Source organism: Bubalus kerabau, chromosome 3, assembly GCF_029407905.1.
Source record: "Bubalus kerabau isolate K-KA32 ecotype Philippines breed swamp buffalo chromosome 3, PCC_UOA_SB_1v2, whole genome shotgun sequence".
In the NCBI taxonomy this organism is placed as follows: domain Eukaryota; kingdom Metazoa; phylum Chordata; class Mammalia; order Artiodactyla; family Bovidae; genus Bubalus; species Bubalus kerabau.
In genome coordinates this window covers 184,118,804-184,143,116 of record NC_073626.1, presented here as the reverse complement: position 1 = coordinate 184,143,116, position 24,313 = coordinate 184,118,804, and the positions used below count along the sequence as shown (strand labels likewise).

Below are 24,313 nucleotides of genomic sequence, written 5' to 3'. Positions count from 1 at the left end.
ATCAGTGACGCCTGGCCAGCACCTGACACAGAAGTGATCATACTCAACTTTCCTGCATCCTGGTACCCACTTACCCAGGACAGCCCATGGTGGGGGCAGAGGGAACATCACACACAGCAAGGCAGAGGAATCCATCCATCAGACAGTCACTCAACAAGCACCTGTTCAGGGGGTGCTGCTGAAGGATTTGAGGCCAGGGTACAACATAGCTTCACACAATTAAAAAGATCTTTCTGGCAGCTGATGTGAAAACTGGACCGGTGGGCTCACTGACTTCCCCACGCAAGTCACCCCACTCCGGGAGTGACAGAGTAGCTGTGTGGAAACGAGGTCAGAGCTTTGTGGCTTTGGCATCAGTTCCAGTCCTGGCGTCATCACTCACTAGCTATGTGACCCTGGACACATGGCTCTAGGTCTGAACCCCTCGGTTCTGTGAAAAGGCAACAGATAACGCTTCCCTAGGATGTCCCCAGTGGCTCAGCGGTAAAGAATCCGCCTGCAGTGCAGGAGACGGAAGAGACACAGGTTTGATCCCAGGGTCGGGAAGATCCCCTGGAGAAGGGAATGGCAACCCACTCCAGTACTCTTGCTTGGAGAATCCCACAGACAGAGGAGCCTGGCGGGCTACAGTCCACAGTGTCACAAAGAGTCGGACACGACTGAGTGACTAATAATGCTTCCCCATAACCCTGTGTGTAGGGTGCTTGGCCTCTTGATGGCTGACAGTCCACTGGAAGGTCAGCCCCTCGAGGCTGGAGAATGTTCAGTCTTCTTTCCCAGACCTCCCCTAGCACCGTGCGCATGGCTTGTGGCAAGAGAGGGCCAGCCGCTGCCTCTCGTTTCAGCTGGCTGTGGTCTCTCTGCCCGCAGTGGGACTCCATCAACGAGGTGGACGAGTCCTTCCGGCCCATCCACACATACCAAGTATGCAACGTCATGAGCCCCAACCAGAACAACTGGCTGCGGACCAGCTGGGTGCCCCGTGACGGCGCCCGGCGTGTCTACGCCGAGATCAAGTTCACCCTGCGGGACTGCAACAGCATGCCCGGCGTGCTGGGCACCTGCAAGGAGACCTTCAACCTCTACTACCTGGAGTCGGACCGCGACCTGGGCGCCAGCACGCAGGAGAGCCAGTTCCTCAAGATCGACACCATCGCGGCCGACGAGAGTTTCACGGGGGCCGACCTGGGCGTGCGGCGCCTCAAGCTCAACACGGAGGTGCGCGGCGTGGGGCCCCTCAGCAAGCGCGGCTTCTACCTGGCCTTCCAGGACATCGGCGCCTGCCTGGCCATCCTGTCCCTCCGCATCTACTACAAGAAGTGCCCCACCATGGTGCGCAACCTGGCCGCCTTCTCGGAGGCAGTGACGGGGGCCGACTCTTCTTCGCTGGTGGAGGTGCGGGGCCAGTGCGTGCGGCACTCCGAGGAGCGGGACACGCCCAAGATGTACTGCAGCGCCGAGGGCGAGTGGCTGGTGCCCATCGGCAAGTGCGTGTGCAGCGCGGGCTACGAGGAGCGGCGGGACGCCTGCGTGGGTGAGCACGCCTCTGCGCGGTGGGCTGACGGCTGGGCTCAGTCCCGGCAGGGCCGGCACGGGGGTGGGGGTGGCAGGCAGGGTTGGCACAGTCGGCAGGTGTCTGGGTGGTGCTCACAGCACCTGGGAGGAAGCATGAAGCCCTAGCGCTCCTGGGTCTCCAGGCCAGCAGTGTGTGTGCTGTATGTTTCTTGCCGGGAGGGAAAAACACCACAGCCAGGTAGCTCCTTCCGTGGGTGTTGAGCAGAGCTCCATCTCTGGGCACCTGTGTGATTGGGGTGTACTAACTGGGTACATACCCGTGTTAGGGAACAGCGATGGAACCTACCACAGCCGACACTATTCTAAGCGCTTTTCACGTATGAACGCATTTAATCCCCAGAGCTGTCCAGTGAAATAGGAGCTTTTATTATCCTGGCTCTAAAGATAAGGATGCTGAAGCCCAGAGAGGGAAAGTAACTTCCCCAAGGTCGCACAGCCGGGAAGTCAACAGAGCTGTGATTTGAATTCAGAAGTCTGGCTCCAGAGTCCAGACTCAGAACCACTGAACTGCTGCCGTATTGAGGAGGGGGTGTCGATTGGAATCTGGGCTCGGGGTGAATGCACGCGTGGCATACAGGGGCATTGTGAAGATAGGCGGGCGGGGACAGCCAGGGTGTGTCCGGGTTGCGTTGGGTGCATCTGCCTGTATGCAGATGTGGGGGAGGGCACAGCTGAGAGCCGCTGGGTCTTGAAACAGCACCTGTTCCCACAGGTATTCTGCTGGGGTTCCCATGTCACAGACCAGGAGCAGGGCCCAGAGTCCAGGCTGTGTGCGTGTGTGTGTGTGTGTGTGTGTGTGTGGTCAGCAGACACGCATCTTGGATCGGTGCAGCCAGGCACCCCAACAGCCCAGGAACACCGGGAGGGCTGGTGAGCTCACACAGCTGGCGCCCCAGCTGTTACTGGTCCTGGCCTGGCTGCCCTCTGCCGTCCCTTGATCTCCCCAGGGGCTGGACACATGGCAGGCCAGCCACTCAGCCCAGCCTGGTGAAGCCTGCCATGGGGACCACTGGCTCTCCTGGGGAAGGAGATGTTCCTGGGTGGGGATCAGAGAGACCAGGGCCTGTCCCCCAGACAGCCTCGGGGAAGACTGGGATGGGGCCCTGAAAGACACTCAGAATATCCTCAAAGCCCTTAGCTGCTCCTACACAGGCCCCGGGACCACAGTTAGAGGGACCCTCGGGCCTCTCAGCACCATGCCTCTGTCCTAGCCAGCAGGAAGGCCCCTGGGTGCTCACAGGAGCAGGACACAGGCTGGCCGTTTCAGGAGATGCTCAAGGGGGCTTCAAAGACCACCCCAGTCCACTTTAGGAGTTGTCTTGCCCCAGGAACTCCGGGACCAGATTCTTCTGTCCAGCCACCAGGCCCTTTCTGGCCCTTCTCTGGGGCTGTCTGATTTCCTTGTGCATATGTGCTCAGTCGCTTCCATTGTGTCCAACTCTTTGCGACCCTATAGACTCTAGCCTGCTAGGCTCCTCTGTCCATGGAGTTCTCCAGACAAGAATACTGGAGTGCATTGCCGTGCCCTCCTCCAGGGGATCTTTCCAACCTGGGGATCGAACCAATGTCTTTCATATCTCCTGCATTAGCAGGTGGGTTCTTTACCACTAGTTCAGTCTGTGAAGCCCTTAAATCTTTTTTTGCCCTGCTGACTGCTATAAGTTCACTCTCCTGGACCCTAAACTCCAAAGCATCTTCTGGGACATTTGCCTGTTTCCGGATTGGTTCTACCCTCTGTGGCCTAGTTTGCCAGGCTCCCCAGTCCTCCAGCCTCTCCCGGTTCCTTCATAGACAACCCTGTACTTCTCAACTTCCTGCTGGGTAACAGTAGCAACAAACATTGCTATTGCCTTTACAGCTTCCAAGGGGATTCCTGGGACATCAGTTCATTGGCTTATTGTAGCAAGGCAGGTATTATAATTCCATTTTGCAGATGCGGAAACTGAGGCCCAAGAGATCGTGTCCTGCTTAGGTCTCACAGCTGATGAGAGGTGGAGCTGAGTCCTGAGTCAGGTCTGTCTTGCTCTGAGCTACGTGTAGGCTTTTCACCTCTCCCTGGCCCATCCCGACTGCATTCCCCACTAGACCCAGTTCCCAACATCCCCGTGTTCTGATGGGGATAATAAAATCTCTTAGAGACAAGTTTTCAAGTGTTTGCTATGTGCCAGGCACTTTAACGAGCACTTCATACAGATCATGTCAGTAACTCATCCATGCATAGGGGATAGAGGCACAGGGCATCCCTGTCTCCAGGGAGTTCACAGCTTCTCATCCTTACAATAGTCCTCAAAGCTAGGTATTGTATCCCCATCTCACAGATGGGGAAAACTGAGTCCCCTCAACTTAAGTAGCAGAGTAGGGATCTGATCACATGTTTTCTCACTCCAGAGCCCTGAACAGCTTCCTCTGTCCACAAAGCCCTCTGCAAAGCCTTGCTTCCCACCTCCCTGGGGTAACATTAAAACAGTTAGTCATATAGGCTGTAATAGTCGGGTGGGCCAGCCTGTGGATACCTGCTCAAGGTCAGCTGTCTCCAGCCCTGGATTGAGCCAGGGAGAACACCAGGCCACTTGTTTGTCCAGCGTGCATCCTTGCCCTTCAAGGGAGACTGGTCCTCCGGACTTCGGGGTGGGGGCCTCACTCAGAGGTACTGCTCCAGCCTCCTTTTTTGGTGGAGATGGAAAGCGAAGTCCAGAGAGGGAATGCATCTTGCCCAAGGACCCACAGCATGTCAAGGGCAGGAGTCCTGGTGAAAACCCCAAGGCTTGAGCAGCCGGACGTCCCCAGAGCTGGGAGAAGTCAAGGCCACTCCCATTTCCTCACACTTCTGGCACATTAATAAAAATTAATAAAGTAATGCCAAAGCAGGGTTAGGGAATTGCAGCCTGTTTTGATTTTTACATTTAAATCACAATACAACATAATTATGCCAGTTGCAAGATAATTACAGGTTTTATAAAAAAAATTTTAATTCATCGTGCACTGCAGGCAGTGGGGTTTGGGGACAGGATGCCAGTTTTAAATCACGCAGGGAAAGACGTTTCTCAACCCTGTCGGTGGGTGTGTGCAGTGTCTGCTGACCTCCTTTGAAGAAGCAGCACAGGTGCAAAACTGAGGTGCTCGCCTAATGGGAGCCCGGGGCCAGCGGCCCTGTGGGGGCCCAGGGACCCCCACCCGCTCCTTGGTGGGTAGCCCGTGAACTGGGGGGGCTAGGGGCCTAAAAGGAGCTGGGCGTGGCTTTGCTGATCTGCTTGAGATGACCTCAAAGCTGCAGCCCCGGACCCAGCCTGAGCAGGACCTCTGGAGACCCGTGGGGCCCTGGCCTTCTCCATCGGGCAGTTCTCTCTGAGCAAACAGGGCTGGATGAGGGGGTCCTGGCCTCCCCTGCCCGAGTGCCCCTCCACCTTCTTTCTAGCGACAGGAGAAGGGACCCAGAGCTTGAGGGCTGCAGCAGCGGCCAGGGCTATGGCGACAGCCGTCAGGCTCCTGTCTCGGTGGTCTCACCCTCGTGGCCCCTCTTAGAGTGGCCAGGCAGCCGTTGGTTTCACAGAGATGACAGTAGAGCCCAGGAGAGGGGACCAGCCCAATCACGTGGCTGTTTAGAAGCCTTCCTGAGACTGCGTTCAGGCCTCGGGGACCCACGGAAGCACGTCAGAGCCGGGCAGAGCTGGTGCAGTTTACCAGTAGGGAAAAGGGCCCAGAGAGGCCAAGTGACCATCCCGAGAGCTCACAGCTAGCAGTATTGATTGAATCCCAAATCTCCCAAGCTCCTGACCAGAAAACTCCCCACACCACCCAATTCCTGACCCACTGACCTTTCCCCCGCCACCCACGTGGCTGCGCCCCCCTACCCTGAATCCAGAGAGTGGAAGGGCCTCTCAGAACATCACCCAATGCAGCAGCCGCCCAGAGTCCCAAGTCCCTAGCACTGTCCTTTCTGCCACCTGGACGCAGAGTATAAGCCACCCTCTGCAGCCCTAATCATCTTTCTATAAATATCAGAGCATCTCATTTCGAAGGGGCAGCATGAACAACGAGCTCCTTTGCCTTCCTGACTGTGTTTAAAATCTGATTTAGAATTAATTTCCTTTGGTCGGCCACCGGCAGACACCTTATTTGTCAAATCTCAAGCTCTTTGCGGGGGAGAGGAGAGAGGTGGCCGGGGCCCCCGGCAGCTGCCGGCCTGACAGGCGGCCCGGGCAAGGTGCCCTCGGCAGGGGTGGGAGCCCCTCCTGGCCCGTGGCCGACACCGGGCACTACAGACGCCGGAAGCTCCCTGGGTCTGCGGGCCCCAGCCCAGAGCCGCTCCATCTGTCTCGGCCATTAATTCCCGGCTCTGCCTCCAGGTCTCCGGGCTCCCCGAGGCCTGGTGATTAGTATTCTTATTAAAGATTATTTTATTTTCATTGAGCGGATTAATCTAGCCTTGACACTTTATAGCCATATGGGTATTAGCCGAGCGTGAGAGAACCACCCCCCAGTGGACTGGCAGGATGGCGGAGCTGCCTCTAAGCCGAGGCCGGGTGTTGAGAGGCTGGTGGGGGAAAGGCCCCGGCTCTGGAGGCTCCCCCTCAACCCGGGTTTGCATCCTGGCTCAGCTGGGAGCCTGGGGCGAGGCCCTCAAGCTTCCCCGAGCTTGTTTCCTCTCTGCCAAACAGATGTATTCACGCCCACTAAGTAGGGTGGTAGTAACAAGTGCCGGGCACTGTGCTGGCGTGAATTCACATGTATTCACTCCTGTCATTCTCGCAACAGCCCTCAGAAGTGGGAACTATTCTTATCCCCATTTTCCAGATGGAGGCACTGAGGCCCAGCAACTTGCCCAGTGTCACTTAGCCTCGGGGAGGGAGGGGACTGCATGAGCAAAGGAGCCCAGCAGGCAGCCTGCTCCTGAGTTTCTGCTCTTGACAGAAGACCTGCTGAACTCTGAATGGTCCGGGACTCCAAACACAAAGGCTGTCCTGGGGCGCTTCCTCAGTGTCATGTGTCACACGGAGATGTCACACCGCACGTGGACTGGTCTCCCCTCACTGCTCAGAAAGCTCCCTGAAAGCAGCGTTAGCTCTTGTTTGTCTCCAGTTCATCACAGAAGCTCGGTGAATGTGGGTGAAGGAGCAGACGAGAGACAGAATAAGCAGGCGGTTCCCACGACATTAATCGATGTGGATCGGATGATTCCAGTGTGATAGAACGTCATTTAGCTCACCAACAGATTGGATAAATATTTGCTGGCGAAGTGTAAAGCCTGTTTCCTCTGCCTGCTTCCTGGGCTCAGAAGGACGCTCTTGGCCTGTGCCCCAGCACTGGGCCTCCTGGGGGGCTCCCAGGAAGAGAGGCAAGGTCACAAGATGTCAGCTAGGAGCCCCCCCACAACTCCAAGCACCTGGCCCCAGTCAGGGGCCTCCCCAGGGGCCAGGGAAGAGGTCTCAAAACTGAACCACGTTCTCCCCGACTCCCCAGCCTTCTGGCTTCACAGTCTCTTGAGTCTGGGAAGCAACTTAAGGACATCATCACGTCTCCTGATTCCAAGTTTCCTCCCAAGTGTGTAGAATTTTACAAATTAACTGGAGGTTAGCTATTATAATCAAGAGATACAATCAAATCAAATGAAGCTTCTCTCAACCCCTGAGTTTTCCCAAACAGGCCTCGGCAGAGACAGAGCCCAGTGTTCCCTGGTGGTCCCTGTTTCAAAGCATTCAGTTCCACAGGTGGAGCTGGGAGCCGCCGGTTGGGGTGGCATTTGGTCCTCTTGAACTCCTGGGGTCTGTCTCTGCTCAGAGCAGATAATGGAAGGATTAGCTTACTTTGAAAATTCCCACCAGTGTTGACAGCTCTATGCTGGGCCAGACCCTAGGAACTCTGAGATGAATAAGGCCCTACTCAGAGAGATCATCTGCCCTCGAGGAGAGAGAGTCAGATACACAGATGAAAAAAACACAGCCGTAGTGTTGCAGGTGGTGAGACTAGGCAGGGATGCAAAGACAGAGAGGGGAGTGGTCGCATCTGTGTGTGTATGTGTTTGTGTGTGTGTGTGGAGGTGTCCAGAAAGGCTGCATCAAAGGCACAGTGAAAAGGAATTTTGAAAGAATTCGACAGGGAGATGAGGAGAATGGGTACAGTACGTGCAAAGGCCCTGAGGCATGGAGTACGGAGACTGGCCGGTCCTCTAGTTCGACCTGAGAAAGGGGGGCGTGAGAGGTGGCAGTGACGGGGGCTTCCAGGGGGCTTTGAATGCCAGGCTTTATTGTTGAGGCCACGGGGAGCCTGCGAGGGTTTGGATTGGCAGTGTCACTCGAGAACCCCCAACATGCTCAACTGCTCTCCCTGTACAGCTGACTTGTTCTCAGGGCCGGTCGCTCTACCCACCATTTACCGTCTGCCACATCCTCAGCTTTTATTTTCTTCTGGAAATGATCACAGCTGCTTTTACTGAGTCTTCCCCACCTTGAAAAAGGCCAGCTTCTTGAAGGCAGAGACCATGCAGACCTTATTCAAGGCTGTGTCTCTGGCACCCAGCTCAGAGCCTGGTGTAGACGAGGTGCTCCTGGAAATGGGCAGAAGGAATGGGGTGGGCTGGGGCTGGGGCAGTGGGGCTGGGGGCTGCTTGGCCGTCAGGGCAGAGACGCGTGGCGGGTGAGGCAGAGGGCGGAGAGAGGGTCAGATGCGAGATGCATCAGTCCCAGCCACGGCGACGGTGACGCGGGTTCTGGGAGCATCAGGAGCCCTCAATTCCCAAACGGTCGGCATTGCTTGGGGCACTTGTAAGGCACAGCTTCCCAGGCCACACCCCTCGCTCTCCTAAGTCGGTGACTGTGATGGCCCAGGGTCCGTGTTCTCTTAGGGACGCCTCCGTGTCTGCACACGTCTGGGGACCTCTGGTCTCATCACTCGTCTTTTCCAGCCATGTTTCCCGCCCACCCCCATCCCCTGGCTGGCTTTCTTGTCCCCCGCGCCCAACGCAGGACCAGTTCCTGGGGTTTTTTGGCCCCCCTTGGATTCTTCCCTGGTGGCTCAGACGGTAAAGCGTCTGCCTACAATGAGGCAGACCTGGGTTCAATCCCTGGGTCGGGAAGGTCTCCTGGAGAAGGAAATGGCAACCCCCTCCAGGATTCTTGCCTGGAAAATCCCATGGATGGAGAAGCCTGGTAGGCTACAGTCCTTGGGGTTGCAAAGAGTCAGACATGACTGAGTGACTTCAACTTTCTTTCACTTTCTTTGGATTCTTAGCCGTGACCCCTGCCCCCGAGGCTCGTGGTGCCCTGTGAGGGGGACAAAGCCTGGGAGCCTGGGCGGGAGCGGTCGTTGGAGATGAGGGGCCTTCAGAGAGGTTTCTTCCTGAGCCAGCTGTGGGGCTGGTTCTCAGGTGTCAGGGTCCCAGCCTCCGCCCTGCCCCTGCCTTGCCGTGCAGCCCTGTGGAAGTCACCGGCCGCCTCTGAGCTTCAGTCCCCACACCTGCAGATGAGATAGGAAAGGGGTGATGCTGAAGGGCTGGACCACTGTCCCCTGGGAGCCCTGGGCCTGAGAGCCCCGTCCCTGAGGCCCGTCAGTGGGGCCTGGCTGGCTTACCTGAGGCCACCTTCTCCTCCACAGCCTGTGAGCTGGGCTTCTACAAGTCGGCCCCCGGGGACCAGCTCTGTGCCCGCTGCCCTCCCCACAGCCACTCTGCGGCCCCTGCCGCCCAGGCCTGCCGCTGCGACCTCAGCTACTACCGGGCGGCACTGGACCCGCCGTCCGCCGCCTGCACCCGTGAGTACCGCCCCGTGGCCCCAGAGACCAGGACCCCGTGCCCCCAGGGAGCCAGGTCTTTGCGGGTGAGGCAGGGACAGGTGACTCTCTTGGGCCAGGGATTGGTCTGGGCCCGGGGGTGACTCTGACCCTTCCACCGTGCCCTTGACCTCTCTGGGCCCACAGCTTCTTGTCGTCGGTCACTTGCCATGTCTCCAGGGAAATCTTGCCTTTCCTCCCTCGGTCTGTCCTCTCTGCTCTGAAGGGCAGACCAAGAGCTGGACTCCTTCCTTTCCAGCACTGGGTGACCATGGGCATCTTCTGAACCAGTGGTCATGCCAGTGTCCCGGGGGCTGGGGTGGGCAAGTGGTGTGGAGGGGGTTGTCCCTGAGACAAGGCGAGTATCAGAAGATGCCCCCCATCAATGATGACCTTGATGCACGGGTAGGAGCTCCTGAGTTCTAGGAGCTGCTATTGTGTGGGGGGGACAGAAGATGCCTGCGTAGAGTGAGCTGATCTAGTGCTTGTGCCCCCCGGGTGTGCAGTGCACACACGCGTGTGCATCTGGGTACCTGCAGTGGCCTCCTGAGTTCCCGTGGAGCTCTGTGAGCTTGGCGTGTACACACCTGGCCAGCCAGGGAGACGTGTGCCTGGAGAGCGTGTGCGCATGCCCGTACCTGGGGGCACTCCGAGGGACCCACACCCGGGCCCACAGGGCTGTGTGGCTGTCAGTGTTTCTGCCGATGCAGCTCCTCACTGGCCTCCTGGTCTCCTCTGCCCGCTCCCGGAGAGGCCTGTCACCCCCAGCCCAGCTGGGAGGAGCTGCAGCCAGCTCAGCCTCTCCCCACTTCGCCCGCCCTGAGCTCTTGGGATGGCGTGAGGGGGCCTGACGCGGCACTGAGGAGCTTTGCCCTAGAATTTATCCCCCAGCGTGATCTCCGTGTCCCCTGCCCCCGCTTCTATCCCCACTCAGCCCCAGGCCCCCTGCAGAGGCTGGTGAGGGCCAGGTGTGCTCATATATCATGTACACACACACACACTCACACTCATATACCATACACCCACACACCACACCACACATACACACACACACACACTCATATACCATACATACACACACCACATCACACACACACATACACACACTTATATACCATACACCCACATACCACACCACACACATGCACGTGCACACACACATCCCAAGTGTACTCATATACTGTACACATACACACACACATATACTATACACCCACACACCACACCACACACATGCACATACACACACACTCATATACCACGCACACACACACAGAGGCATACTCATATACCATACACACACACACACTCACACTCATATACCATACACCCACACACCACACCACACATACACACACACAAACACACACACCCTCCCTCCACTGTTCCTCCCCTCCTGTGTCCCTTTGCCCCCTGGGGCACCTGCAGGCTCAGAAAGGAAGGCGAGGGACACGGTGACCACTCTGGGCTCCTCAGGCCAAGTGAGCCCAGCTCTTGCTCGTGGACACTTGCGTTCAGCTGGCTGGACCCCGATTTCTCCCCAGATCCAGATGCAGTGCCCTCCACTTCTAGGAATGTTAAGCTTGTGAAAGGCTGGACATCTGCCTTCCATACCCTGCAGATTTGAAGGTTTCTCTGTGATTCTGAGATTCTGTTTTCTTAAAATCTAAGATTCCCTGTTTGGGATTCTGAGCCTCGGGGGTCTCCATTACCCCCCCTCCACCTCTGTTCAAACCCCCACCCCCGGGACCCTACCCCAGCCCCCAGCCCTCAGCCCCACCCCTTTCCTTAATGTCCTTGTGCTGACCAAGCTGGGGGGCCCACCCTGGGATGGTGGGGAGGCAGGGGTCTTGTGGGGCACAGGCTCCACTCTCCTCCACAACAGCGTCCGTGTCCTTTACATGGAGTCCAGGCGGGGGTTAACGAGTGGAGTGTGGGATGCAAGTGCCTGGAGCATCTCACCCGGGGGGACTGCTGTGTGCAGCCTCTCCCCGACTCTGGAGGAAAAGTTTGTGAAGCAGACTTTCTGTGAAGCAGACCCCAGTATCCCTGTGGTCCTGCATGGGGAGGGTGGCTTCCGTGCCCAGACCCTGACACTGCGCTCCTTACTCTGAGGGCAGAGACACCAGCTGTGCCCTCGGGGAGCGTCCAGAGGATCCAGTGGGTGTGCCCTCATCCCGAGGGAGCCCCAGGGATCGCGGGGAACCGCAGCCCTTCCCTGATCTGGTGGGGGAAGCTAGACCAGCCCAGAACACCCACCAGGCCCGCCTGTCTCTCTGTACGCCCAGGGCCCCCCTCGGCGCCGGTGAATCTCATCTCCAGCGTGAACGGGACGTCTGTGACCCTGGAGTGGGCCCCTCCCCTGGACCGGGGCGGCCGCAGCGACATCACCTACAACGCTGTGTGCCGCCGCTGCCCGTGGGCCCTGGGCCGCTGCGAGACGTGCGGCAGCGGCACCCGCTTTGTGCCCCAGCAGACCAGCCTGGCGCAGGCCAGCCTCCTGGTGGCCAACCTGCTGGCCCATATGAACTACTCCTTCTGGATCGAGGCGGTCAATGGCGTGTCCGACCTGAGCCCCGAGCCCCGCCGAGCTGCCGTGGTCAACATCACCACCAATCAGGCAGGTAGGCGGAGCTGCTGGTCCCCAGTCCCCAGCCCTCGCCCTCCACAGCCTCAGAGCTGCAGGCTGCATTTGGGCAAGTGCCCACCTGTCTAACCCTGTCCTCCTGACCAGGACGCCGAGCTACAGGCTTTTCATGCCCTTAGAAAAATAGAACACGTGATCTTTGCGACCCTGTGGGCTTCAGCCCGCCAGGCTCCTCTGTCCATGAACTTTTCCAGGCAAGAATACTGGAATGGGTTGCCATGCCCTCCTCCAGGGGATCGTCCCAACCCAGGGATCGAACCCATGTCTCTTACATCTCCTGCATTGGCAGGCGAGTTCTTTGCCGCTGGCGCCACCTGAGAAGCCCTCCTGTAAGTGGGAGCGATCCAGAAAGCCCCGAGGTAGACCAGCATGACCATCCGAGGCCTGGGTTCCAGAACTTTCCCCCTCTGCCACTGTTTCCTCCCTGATGCAGGAGGAATAATCATACCTGCGCGATTACTGTCACGAGGCTTAAGTGAAGGAAATAAAAATGCTGAGCCCAGCACCTGGCCCGTGGCACGTGCTCAATAAATGTCATTAAAAAATAAAGTCACTCTGATTGTCGTTTTCCAGAACAGCGGCCACTGCTGTCCCTGGGATGGTTTCGGCCACCCCGGTTTGGGCAACAGCCATTTAGCTCTCTGTTTCTAGCCAGTCGTTGGGCTGAATGTAGCCCCTTTCTTTCCGCATTCTGGTGGGTCCTGCCTGTCAAGCAGTGGCCTGACCCGAGAGCCCTCTGTGGCGGCTTTCCTGTTAACAGTCCCCTGGCACGCACCCTGTGGCTCCTCACCCCTCCCACTTTCGTGTCCTCCAACACCATGCAGGCCTGGCCCAGCGACTCCGTTCCCTCTGTGTTACCGAGGAGGATGCTGAGGCCCAGAGCCACCCAGGGTCTTCGAATAAAAGTGATCGAGTCAGGATTCGAACCCAGGTCTGTCTCGCTCCCAGGTGAAACAAGCTTCCCAGCCCAGAGCCCAGGGCACCTCCCTCCCAGAGGCCAAGGCTTCATCCTCCCAAGAGACCCTCATTCCTCTGGCATCTGTGGAGCACCCATCAGATGCCAGGCTCTCCGCTCGATGCTGATGACTCAGCAAGGATTAGGCCCTGCCCCTGCCCGCAGCTGAGGCAGGTGACCAGCTAGTCGGGGGTGAAGGAGAACCTAGAGTTACTCACACAGCTCAGGGGCTCCATTGTTAAAAAGAACAGCCTCCCAAGAATCCACATGCCCTTCCAGCCACCAGACTACTTCTTTTCACGTGGAAGCTTCCTGAAAAGAACGGTCATGCTCACACACCTGTGTCCTCTCCTCCGCGGACGCCTTTGGGCACCTCCAGATGGACGCCTTTGCCTGCCCGTCCCTAGAAATTCAGCTTGCAGTGGGCACTCCCTCCCCTGCTCTCTTGCTTTCCATGCCCAGGCCCACCCCCCACTTTTCATCCACCTGTCTGGCTGTCCTCTGTCTCTGCCAGCCCCTATTTTCTCAGTTCAGTTCAGTTCAGTTGCTCAGTTGTGTCTGACTCTTTGCGACCCCATGGCCTGCAGCACGCCAGGCTTCCCTGTCCATCATCAACTCCCAGAGCTTACTCAAACTCATGTCCATCGAGTCGGTGATGCCACCCAACCATCTCATCCTCTGTCGTCCCCTTCTCCTCCCGCCTTCAATCTTTCCCAGCATCAGGGTCTTTTTCCAATGAGTCAGTTCTCCCCATTAGGTGGCCAAAGTATTGGAGTTTCAACTTCGGCATCAGTCCTTCCAATGAACATTCAGGACTGATCTCCTTTAGGATGGACTGGTTGGATCTCCTTGCAGTCCAAGGGACTCTCAAGAGCCTCCTCCAACACCACAGTTCAAAAGCATCAATTCTTCGGTGCTCAGCTTTCTTCATAGTCCAACTCTCACATCCATACATGACCACTGGAAAAACCATAGCTTTGTCTAGATGGACCTTTGCTGGCAAAGTAATGTCTCTGCTTTTTAATATATTATCTAGGTTGGTCATAGCTTTTCTTTCAAGGAGCAAGTGTCTTTTAATTTCATGGCCAACAACTCTTATCTAACAACTTCAAAAGCTAGAGGACCCCCAACTGGTCCAGGACCCTCCTCTCTTTCCTACTTCCGCAGCCCCATCTCCCCCGAGTGAGGACGTCTTATCAGGGGTCCTCCAGCCTTTGGAGGGTGAGCAGCGAGGAAACAGGAAGGCTGTGGCCAGAGGGGGCAGGGGGGATGAGGTTACAGCTCCGAGAGCAGTCCCCTCCATTTGGCTATGGCCGGGTTGACATATGACATTCCCATCAGGCTCACGTCAGAGGCATTTGCCCAGAATGCAGGAGGTGGGGAGGAAATGGGAGGATGAGGGAATGAGCCAGGGGGTGAAAGGGTGATCTAGTGTGGCAGCCAGGGTACTTGAGCTTACATGGGCAGCAGGTCAGCTCATGTCCCTTCTCTAAGTAGCCATCACCACCCCACTCACGCCCTCCAAACCCAGGCAGTGAGGGTGCCCATTCCTTTGACTCTCCCTCCCTTCTCCTTTTCTTCCTCCTTCTCTGAGCAGTCCTGAGGTCCTGCTGCACACCCCCCGAGGCCCTGGGCAGGGGCGGGCAACATGGCAACACGGACGTCAGGGCAGATGAGAAGCGCTGCTCGGGAGGACTGGCAGGGGTCCGGCAAACTTCCTTCTGGCTTGGCCAGGGAGGAGGCAGTGGAAGTTGGGGTGGTCAGGCCTCATGTGGGTCCAGCCCAGCCCAGCATCCTAGATGGGAGCCAGGCTGCGCTGACCCTGTGTAACTGACCAGGCTGCCTGGCGGTGATTTGCCAGGAGGAGCAGAGGGGACTGGTTTTCCTGGGGCAGCGGCAGGACACTTGGCAGGGTGAGTGTGGTCCCAGCTAGCATCCTGGGGCCGCTCCTGGGCAAGGGACACACACAGGCCAGTCCTCAACATCACCCATCTATCCATCTGACCTAACCAAGTCCCCTCTCCCCCCAATCCTCTGCCCCCCAGCCCCATCCCAGGTGGTGGTGATTCGCCAGGAGCGAGCGGGGCAGACCAGCGTCTCACTGCTGTGGCAGGAGCCAGAACAGCCCAACGGCATCATCCTGGAGTACGAGATCAAGTACTACGAGAAGGTACCACCCACGGGGACGGGAGCAGGGGAGGGCGGCAGGCGGGGGACCCAAGGCTGACCGCCCCCTCCCGCGGGCAGGACAAGGAGATGCAGAGCTACTCCACCCTCAAGGCCGTCACCACCAGGGCCACCGTCTCAGGCCTCAAGCCAGGCACCCGCTACGTGTTCCAGGTCCGAGCCCGAACCTCGGCCGGCTGCGGCCGCTTCAGCCAGGCCATGGAGGTGGAGACTGGGAAACCCCGTGAGTGTAGGGAGTGGGGGGCAAGGGCGCGGGACCAGGGTTGCGGGGATCAGAGGAAAGGAGCTAGTAGGTGCTGGGGTGGTGTGGGAACCGATTGCCATGTTCATAGGTGGAAAAAGAACTGAGGCTCAGAGAAGGGAGGTTACACACGCCGGGTGACAGAGCTCATAACAGCCCATCATCTGCAGGCTTTTCCCGAGCATCAGTGTGACTGGAAAGATCCTGGTACTCCTTGCCGACAGGGTGACCCTCTAATCGGCCCCGAGACCCTCTAGGGAGTTGGCGGTGCCCACTTCCCCATTTTTCAGGCGAGGAACATGAGCGTCAGAGCAGTCAAACAGATTGCCCAAGGTGACCCAGCAGAGCAAGACTTGAATCTGATCAGCCTGGGGACAGGCTCTGTGCTCCTTACCCAGTATCGTTCCCGCCCCACCCCCCGCCTCCAGAACAGCGGTTCCCACAGCATCGTCCAGGTGACCGCAGTCACCGCAGCCCCTGGGAAGTGTCAGAAATGCTCATTCTCAGGCCCCACCCCACATCTTTGCAATCTGAAACCCTGGGACTGGAGCCCCAGAAATTTTGGTTGGATCAAAACCCTTGGGGGTGATTCCAGTGCACATTCAAGCTTGGGAATCCTCTGCTCACCGCCCTCCCCCCTACCCCCACCGCATCTCCAGCCAACTGGGGTCTTCTCCTATGCTCAGCACCCTCCAGGGGGCAGTGTTAGGACAGCGGGTTTCCAAGGCTGAGTTGACAACCTGCCGCTTGCCTGCATGCCCTTGGAACTTGTGTGTCTCAAGTGCTCTTAGGTTTGACACCACGTTGGCACCGTCCAAGTAGGAATCCTGCCTGACTCCATGCTGTGTGTCCTTGAGCAAGTTCCTTGAGTTCTCTGGGCCTCAGTTTTCTGGTCTGACAACTCACAGTAATGCTGGGGTTCTCCCTGGAGAAGCTGTGGGTTAACTGGCCAGAATGCACTGTATACCCAGCTTCGTCATTTACAGTAACAGGCAGGGCAGGTGGTTTTGGACTCGTCAGTGAGAAAGCTGAGGCTCAGAAGTCTAGTGACTCTGCCCAGGTCGCACCGTCCCAGGAAGTGGTGGCACCAGGTTGGGAAGCAGGATATTGAAGCGGCAGGTTGTAGAGGGGAGGGTTGGGGCAGAGGCAGGTGCAACCTGTGCCCCGACTCTCAGAGCTGAGGAGGCTGCCACTGGGCCCCAGGAAGGCTGCCAGACCTCTGAGGCCAGGGCTAAGATGTTAGGCAACGCCCCCCCACGACCCCGGTTTTCCCACGTAGGGCCCCGCTACGACACCCGGACCATCGTCTGGATCTGCTTGACCCTCATCAGTGGCCTGGTTGTGCTTCTCCTCCTGCTCATTTGCAAGAAGAGGTAGGTGGTCCTGGGCCCCCGGCCACCCTGAGCCCCTGTGTCTCCTGTCCCCAGCTCCCGCTGAGCCAGTGACCCTTTGTGCTTGGGGTGGGCCTCCCTTATGGACAGACCTGTTCTTTCCCTCCTTCCTGGCACACTTTTCCCTCTTGCCTTCCATGCTCAGGCCCACCTCCTGTTTTCCATCCACCTGTCCGGCCTTGTCTTTCTGCATCTCCAGCTCTTTAACCAACTTCCAAAAGCTGGAGGGCCCCGTCCCATCCAGACCATCCTCTCTCACCTGCTTACCCTGCACCTTTCCTCAGTGACCTTATCAGGGTCCGCGGCTTTGAATTCCACCTTCACGCTGACATCCCCCTAAGCGTGGCATCCACACAGGCCTCTCCCCTGAGGTCCAGTTGCCCGCTCCCACCTCTACTCGAATGTGTTTCGGACACACAGCACCCCCAGACCAGCCCCTCCCCAAGCCCTGTCTCAGAATGTGGCACCACCGTTCGTGGCGTGACAAGCCCCAAACCTAGCCATTATCCTTGGTTCTCGCTCCCTCATGCCATGTCTGCCCACCAGCCAGTCCCACTGGGTCCCCCTGCAGCGTGACCCCCTCCATCTCATTCAATCCTAACGGTGCCGCAGGGATGTATAGATTCCGACCTCGTTCTGCAGGGAGTAAACGGGGGATCAGAGAGGTGAGGCCACTTCAGCTAAATAGGTGTCAGAACACAGATCTGTTAAAAAACTGAAGACCAGGCTCTTAGTCACTCTCCACTCGGTTCCAGAGGGAGGCGGGGTGGGCTTCGGATCCTGCTCAGCGAGAATTGGAAAGATCATCCATAGATGGAGAAACTGAGGCCCAGGGGAGGGAAGGGGCTTGCTGAGGTCACGTGGCAGAGTTGGCGTCAGAAGCCTCGTCTCCCAGACCCTCTGCCGGGAGTGCTTTTGTGTAAAATTGAGCCAGGAATACCATAGATTTTGCCGCGAAGGCTGAGTGGACTCAACTGTGTAAACTATACAGTGTTTTTTTACGAAGTATTTTTAAAATGGTTATTTATTTGGCTGCGTTGGGTTTAGTTGCGGGATCTTGTGTTGAGGTGCACAGACTCTCCAGTTGTAGCATATGGGCTTAGGTGCTCTGCAGCATGTGGGACTTCAGTTCCCTGATCAGGGATTGAACCCGCCTCCCCTATGTTCCAAGGCTGATTCATAACCCCTGGACCACCAGCGAAGCCCCAAGCCGTGTTTGTGAATGTCAAGGATGTCCCAAGGGCAGTGGCTGGGGTGGCCGGAGCTGACTTGAAAGGGGACGAGGGAAAGAAAGGGGGAATTCGCACGTGTCGCTGATGGGGGTCAGGGCTGAAGCTGAGGACCGTCCTCCTCCACAGGCATTGCGGCTACAGCAAGGCCTTCCAGCACTCGGACGAGGAGAAGATGCATTATCAGAACGGGCAGGGTGAGTGCAGGAGCCCCGTGGTCCAGAGGGGAGAGGGGCGATCACAGCAGGAGTCAGTGCTGGGCTGGGGCTGAAAAAAGGAGGGAAAGGGAAAAAGTGCTCGCAGAAGAGACTAGAGCCCCGGAGAGAGAGACAGCAGCATGTTACACAGCCCCCAGCCCCCAGCCCCCAGGGGCATGCTGCGGTTCAACTTTGTTGGGTTTGCAGAGGATTCTAGACATCTTCTCAGAGAACTGCACAGATTTCTGCACTCACACACACATTCACACACAGGTTTGTTTTTTTTTTTTTTTTTTGGCGGGGGCGGGGAGGTTGGTCATATACTCGTGGACAAGAACCCTTGCTACAGAGAACTTTTTCAGGATCCTGCAGAGACCTCAGAAAACAAGGCAAATATGAAGATACCTACCTCAACACTCCACTTCTTTGCCCATGGTAGAATCAATCATGGTACTGATTCCCATGGAGCCTGAATGTGGCCTCAGAATCCTTCTTAACCCAGTCTTTTAGAGAACCACTTTCCATCCACCTCAGTCGGTACTGTGGTGAAACCACTCTTGGTCACACTCCTACCCTAGGAATGAGAAAGATCTTCATAAGGACCTTGGGTTAGTTTGGCCAACTGAAAAGGATCTTAAGGACCCTGAAAGTGAGCCCAGAAATATGTCGGACATACAGAACTCACTAGAAATCCCCAGATCCCCTAGAGACCTCAGAGCCATTCCATAGAGACCCCGTTTTCACTTGGCAAGCACTTTCTGGACGCCTGCTGTTTGCCCCCCAACATCCTGAGATTCCTGAAGACGCTTCTCACCCCACCCTCAGACCCTTCCCAGACTCAGGGAAGGGCTGGGAGGGAACGTCCTCAGGGACCCCAGTGATGGCCCTTCTCTCCTGGCCCCTCAGCGCCTCCACCGGTCTTCCTGCCCCTGCACCACCCTCCAGGGAAGATTCCAGAGCCCAAGTTCTATACAGAACCCCACACCTACGAGGAGCCGGGCCGGACGGGCCGTGGTTTCACCCGAGAGATCGAGGCGTCTTGGATCCACATCGAGAAAATCATCGGCTCTGGTGAGCTGCAGGGCTTGGGCGTGTGGGGACGTCCTGGAGGTACTTGGGAGAAGGGCATGCCGGGCAGAGGGAGCGGGGCACCAAGATGCCAGGCGTGGCCAGGCACATGGGTGTGCAAGACGGGTCAAGTGCAGAGTTCAGGTGGAGGAGGGGAAGGTCCCACCGTCTGCCCCCTGCCTGCCCCGCTTGGGTCCACAGGCGAGTCTGGAGAAGTCTGCTATGGGCGGCTGAGGATGCCGGGGCAGCGGGACGTGCCCGTGGCCATCAAAGCCCTCAAAGCCGGCTACACAGAGAGACAGCGGCGGGACTTTCTGAGTGAGGCGTCCATCATGGGTCAGTTTGACCACCCCAATATCATCCGCCTTGAAGGTGTCGTCACCCGTGGTAGGTTCCAGGCGGAAAACAGCCTCAGCCTTCAGAGCCCCTCCTGCTGGGGTCAGGGCTCTGGGTCCATCCGTCTACCACCCTGCCCTGCCCCGTCCCCCTGGTTCAGGTCCCTGGATGACTTGGCAGGGAAGGGAACCCAGAGCCCAGGACCCTAGTGGAAACCCTACATTCCCTGGGCCCCGTGGTGCTGGCCCAGCTCCTGGCAGCTCATAGTGGGGCAGGGGGTGGCATGTTCATGGGGTCACGGCCCTGCAGCCCTGATCCCCTACCAAGAACCACTTCCTCCCTGTTACACCCCGCCCCACCCCCCAGGCCGTCTGGCAATGATCGTGACTGAGTACATGGAGAACGGGTCTCTGGATGCGTTCCTGAGGGTGCGTGCCCCACTCTGCTTTCCACATGGGCCGGGAGAGGGAAGTTCAGTCTGGGTAATGGGAGATCATGTGAGGCCTCCAAATACCCCCTCGTCCCCAGAGCTTGGACCTAACAGACTTGGGGAAGGGGGAGCTAGGCGTGGAGCAGGTCAGTCCATCCAAGTGCCTTTCAGCCCCCATCACGTGAAAGCCCTTCTGCTGTGGGTCCTGCCGCCCTGTCCTGCACACAGGCTAAGAGCGGTGCCTCTGTGGGTTCCCAGGGCCCCACCCAGCTGGGAGGCATGAGGTGCGGGCCGGAAACCCCGAGATTCCCAGTCCTTGCCGGGCCATGTGTCTGTTGGGTGGTCAGGGACAGGGCCACACCTCTCTGGGTCTCCCTCTCCCCTTGGGCAAAGTGGATGACCAGTCTTCACACCCCACCTACCTACCTACCTCTCAGGGTTGCAGTGAGGGTAAACGAGACATGAGGACAAACCTTCAACACTAGCATGCTTCCTAAGCAGGGAGGCCCTTTGTGAACTTCAAGGAGCCTTCCTGAAGCCCGCGCCGCATCCCTCTGCAGACACACGACGGCCAGTTCACCATCGTGCAGCTGGTGGGCATGCTCAGAGGCGTGGGCGCCGGCATGCGCTACCTCTCAGACTTGGGCTATGTCCACCGCGACCTGGCCGCTCGCAACGTCCTGGTTGATGGCAACCTGGTCTGCAAGGTGTCCGACTTCGGGCTCTCCCGGGTGCTGGAGGATGACCCTGATGCTGCCTATACCACCACGGTACGTAGCCTACGCCCCACGTGTCGTTAGGGAGGTTGGAAATTTCAGGGTTGCCTCCAGCCTGGGGCAAGTCCTGTCTCTTCTCTGCACCTCTGTTTGCCCCTCTGTCAAATGGGTGCAAGCTTTCCCACCTTTGTGCCACCGGGGAGACACCAGGGCTGGTCCCCACGGCCCCTCATTCACTGGGAGATTTGGGGAGAGTTGGCTTCTCTCTGAATCACACATCCACTCTGCATCTATCTCTAAAGTTTGGCTAAAAACCCCCAGCATTTTCACAATGTATTCTATAGGGATTTGGGCTTCTTGAAAGGGGCCTTAAGTGCAGAGGTCTGCCTCAATCAGAGCCTGCCCTTAGGGTCTCACCCACTGAGGTTTCACTTAGAGAAAGGATTTTGTAACCAAAAAAAGGAAGGGGGGTAAGGGGAGCTGGAAACCTGCTAGACCACGTTGTCTGAGCTTCATCACTTGTTCAGGCATCAGTTCAGTTCAGTTCAGTCACTCAGTCGTGTCCGACTCTTTGTGACCCCATGGATTGCAGTACGCCAGGCCTCCCTGTCCATCACCAACTCCCAGAGCTTACTCAAGCTCGTGTCCATCGAGTCGGTGATGCTATCCAACCATCTCCTCCTCTGTCGTCCCCTTCTCCTCCCGCTTTCAGTCTCTTTTCCTATGAGTCAGTTCTTTGCCTCAACCTGTTGACCAGCTCTTACTGACCGTCTCCTGGGTGTTGAGCCCACCACCCACTGTCTCTCGTTCAGTCTCCACTCCTGCTCCATGTGCAGGTCCCCCCCGCATCAGAACAGGTGATCGTGGAAGGTCATGGAGGCCGTGTCTCTCCAACCAGCCTGCAAGTTTCCCAGCCCGGACCCCTGCGCTCAGCTCCCGGTCAGGCTGGGGAGGTGTTCTCAACACGCGTGTGTCCGTCACAGGGAGGCAAGATCCCCATTCGTTGGACGGCCCCCGAGGCCATCGCCTTCCGGACCTTCTCCTCGGCCAGCGACGTGTGGAGTTTCGGGGTGGTCATGTGGGAGGTGCTGGCCTACGGGGAGCGGCCCTACTGGAACATGACCAACCAGGACGTGAGTGCCGGAGCCTGGCTGGGCAGTGGCGTTCTGGGGCCTGGGGGCAAGAGGGCCGCTCCAGCCCAGCGCCGTGTTCCCCCGCAGGTCATCAGCTCCGTGGAGGAGGGCTACCGCCTGCCCGCACCCATGGGCTGCCCCCACGCGCTACACCAGCTCATGCTTGACTGCTGGCACAAAGACCGCGCCCAGCGGCCTCGCTTCTCACAGATCGTCAGCGTCCTGGATTCGCTCATCCACAACCCTGAGAGTCTCAGGGCCACGGCCACCGTGCACAGGTGCCTGGCACCCACCCCAGTCCTGCCCAAGCCCGGCTGCCCTCCCCGCTTGCCCTGAACAAGGCCCCGGCTTCGTCCAGGCCTCTGGACCGCTCAGCCTGGACCCCTGGACCAGACCCAGTCTGGGCCCCTGAGCCCTGTTCACCCCTCTCCTTCCAAGCCCCGGTAAACCCCTTAGCTGCTGCCGAACCTGATGGTGGCGGGTGCCAGTGTCTCCAGTCTGCCAGTGTCTCTGGCAGGAGCCTTACCTAGGGACCCTGTGCCTCAGGTGTCCGCCCCCCGCCTTTGCCCGGAGCTGCTTTGACCTCCGAGGGGGCGGGGGTGGCAGCGGGGGCCTCACCGTGGAAGACTGGCTGGACTCCATCCGCATGGGCCGCTACCGGGACCACTTCGCTGCCGGGGGTTACTCCTCCCTGGGCATGGTGCTCCGTATGAACGCTCAGTGAGTGTGGTGGGCCTACTGGGACCGGAGGAGGGCAGAGGGCAGGGGGCGGGGTCAGAGGCGGAGCCGCTGAGCACGGCAGCTCCCGGGATGGGTCCCAGCCTCCCAGGGCAGTACCGCCTTCCTTTCCAGGGACGTGCGTGCCCTGGGCATCACCCTCATGGGCCACCAGAAGAAGATCCTGGGCAGCATCCAGACCATGAGGGCCCAGCTGACCAGCACCCAGGGGCCCCGCCGGCACCTCTGACCTAAACTCAGCCCCGGGGCCGCGCCTGCCGTCGTCGGAGGACTCGCGGTGGGCGGTCCCAGGCCTCTGCCCTTCGCCTCAGCTGCCTTCCGCTCAGGTGCCGGGGAGACCGAGGATCCCGCCGCAAGACCCGGACTTATCTGGGGTCAGGCCACCTGGGAAGGGACTTTGGCGCCCAGCAGAGGGCAGAGGGCCTTCTCTTTCCCAGAAGCTGAAGCGTCAAGGCCCCTGAGATGTCGCTCACCTGCCTCCGTGTGCGTGCAAGTGTGTGTGTGTGCGCGCACTCACCTTCTCACGAGGTCGTGGGAGCCCTGGTGAACATGTGTGATCATGTGTGTGTGTGTGTGTGTGTGCGCGCGCCCATCTTTCAGGTCCCCCATGGATGTGTGCAAGTTCCGGTGACTATGCTTATTCATTAAGGCTGGGGGCGCGTGTGTGTGTGACTGTGGATGGCGTGTCACAAGCGTGAGGATGTGTGAGCTCGGAGCTCGGTGTGACACTGCCCCTCGAATGTGGGCCCGGGGCCCAGCACCCACAGGGTCTGGGGAGAGGCTCAGCCCCTCCCGCACACCTGGAGGCTGGAGCTAGGGGCTACTTCCGAACCTCACCAGCACCAGGCCCACCCTAGTTCTCCGCCCGGGTGGGCCCACCCCCGGCTCTATCTCAGGTCTGAGCCCTCCCTCTAGCTGGTAGGGGCAGGGGTCACCTGCTTCCCCCACCTGGCTCCCATCACTGCTTCAACAGGAAAACAGGGTTCCCGGCCAGCCTCCCTGGCCCCCTTCTGTGCGGGCATTACCACGGCGCACACGCGATGCCCTCAGCTGAACTTGGCTACCTGGCCAGGGGCCAGGGGCCACCACCTTCCCCCTAGTCTTTTGTACCCCTCCACAGCCCAGGGCTTCTCACTTGGAAGGGCCTCTGCCAACATCACTGCCCAGCCCTGGCCTGCCCCCGCCCCCACCCTGCCCTGCAGCCCCATGCCTAGGATCAAGGACCATAAGATCCTAGTGTTTCAGCCCCAAATCCACCCCTCCTTCACCTTCTGGGCAGACCAAGGGAGTGTGTGTGCCTTGTCCAAGGTCACACAGCAGCTTCAGAGTTTCAGAGCTGCGCCTCTGCAGGGGGCTCTTTCCCCCAAATCCTCCCACACAGATGGATGTGGTGGGAGGGACTTGGGAAGCCCCCACCCCACCCCCCCGCCCCCACCAACTCAGTTGACCTTCCCCCCTTGCGGCCCACCAGGGTATGTAAATATCTTTTTTCTACCATGTCAGAATATTTTTTTTCCTCACTCCTGACAATGCAAAAATGGTCTTCAAAGCACATAAAAAAAACACCCAGGGTGAGAAAGCCCCATCCCAGGGGAAGCTGGCAGGGCCCACGGAACCCCACCAAACAGGATACTCTGAGAGCCCTGCCAGCCTCCAGGGAGGGACGAGCCCAGCCCCACCCCCACCCCGCCCAGCCCTCCCGTCGC

General features: G+C 58.5%; 1 protein-coding gene and 1 long non-coding RNA gene across 2 annotated transcripts in view; one reads left to right on the top strand and one right to left on the bottom strand.

Annotated features, from left to right (window-relative positions):
* The window catches only part of EPHA8 (EPH receptor A8), a 33,909-nt gene extending 11,073 nt beyond the window's left edge, over nucleotides 1–22,836 (top strand). The window contains exons 3-17 of the mRNA XM_055574861.1: nucleotides 871–1,534; nucleotides 9,166–9,321; nucleotides 11,628–11,963; nucleotides 14,987–15,111; nucleotides 15,189–15,351; nucleotides 16,649–16,742; nucleotides 18,119–18,186; nucleotides 19,093–19,257; nucleotides 19,456–19,641; nucleotides 19,957–20,018; nucleotides 20,581–20,790; nucleotides 21,720–21,869; nucleotides 21,957–22,147; nucleotides 22,416–22,589; nucleotides 22,722–22,836. Coding sequence (XP_055430836.1) covers nucleotides 871–1,534; nucleotides 9,166–9,321; nucleotides 11,628–11,963; nucleotides 14,987–15,111; nucleotides 15,189–15,351; nucleotides 16,649–16,742; nucleotides 18,119–18,186; nucleotides 19,093–19,257; nucleotides 19,456–19,641; nucleotides 19,957–20,018; nucleotides 20,581–20,790; nucleotides 21,720–21,869; nucleotides 21,957–22,147; nucleotides 22,416–22,589; nucleotides 22,722–22,836 — 2,859 coding nt within the window. The remainder of the gene's footprint in view (nucleotides 1–870; nucleotides 1,535–9,165; nucleotides 9,322–11,627; nucleotides 11,964–14,986; nucleotides 15,112–15,188; nucleotides 15,352–16,648; nucleotides 16,743–18,118; nucleotides 18,187–19,092; nucleotides 19,258–19,455; nucleotides 19,642–19,956; nucleotides 20,019–20,580; nucleotides 20,791–21,719; nucleotides 21,870–21,956; nucleotides 22,148–22,415; nucleotides 22,590–22,721) is intronic.
* On the bottom strand, nucleotides 17,779–19,510 carry LOC129647951 (uncharacterized). The gene is made up of 3 exons (XR_008712591.1): nucleotides 19,176–19,510; nucleotides 18,596–18,760; nucleotides 17,779–18,256 (listed from the first exon to the last, which is right to left on the bottom strand). It is a non-coding gene; the product is annotated as an uncharacterized LOC129647951 (long non-coding RNA).
* Nucleotides 22,837–24,313: the final 1,477 nt, after the last annotated feature.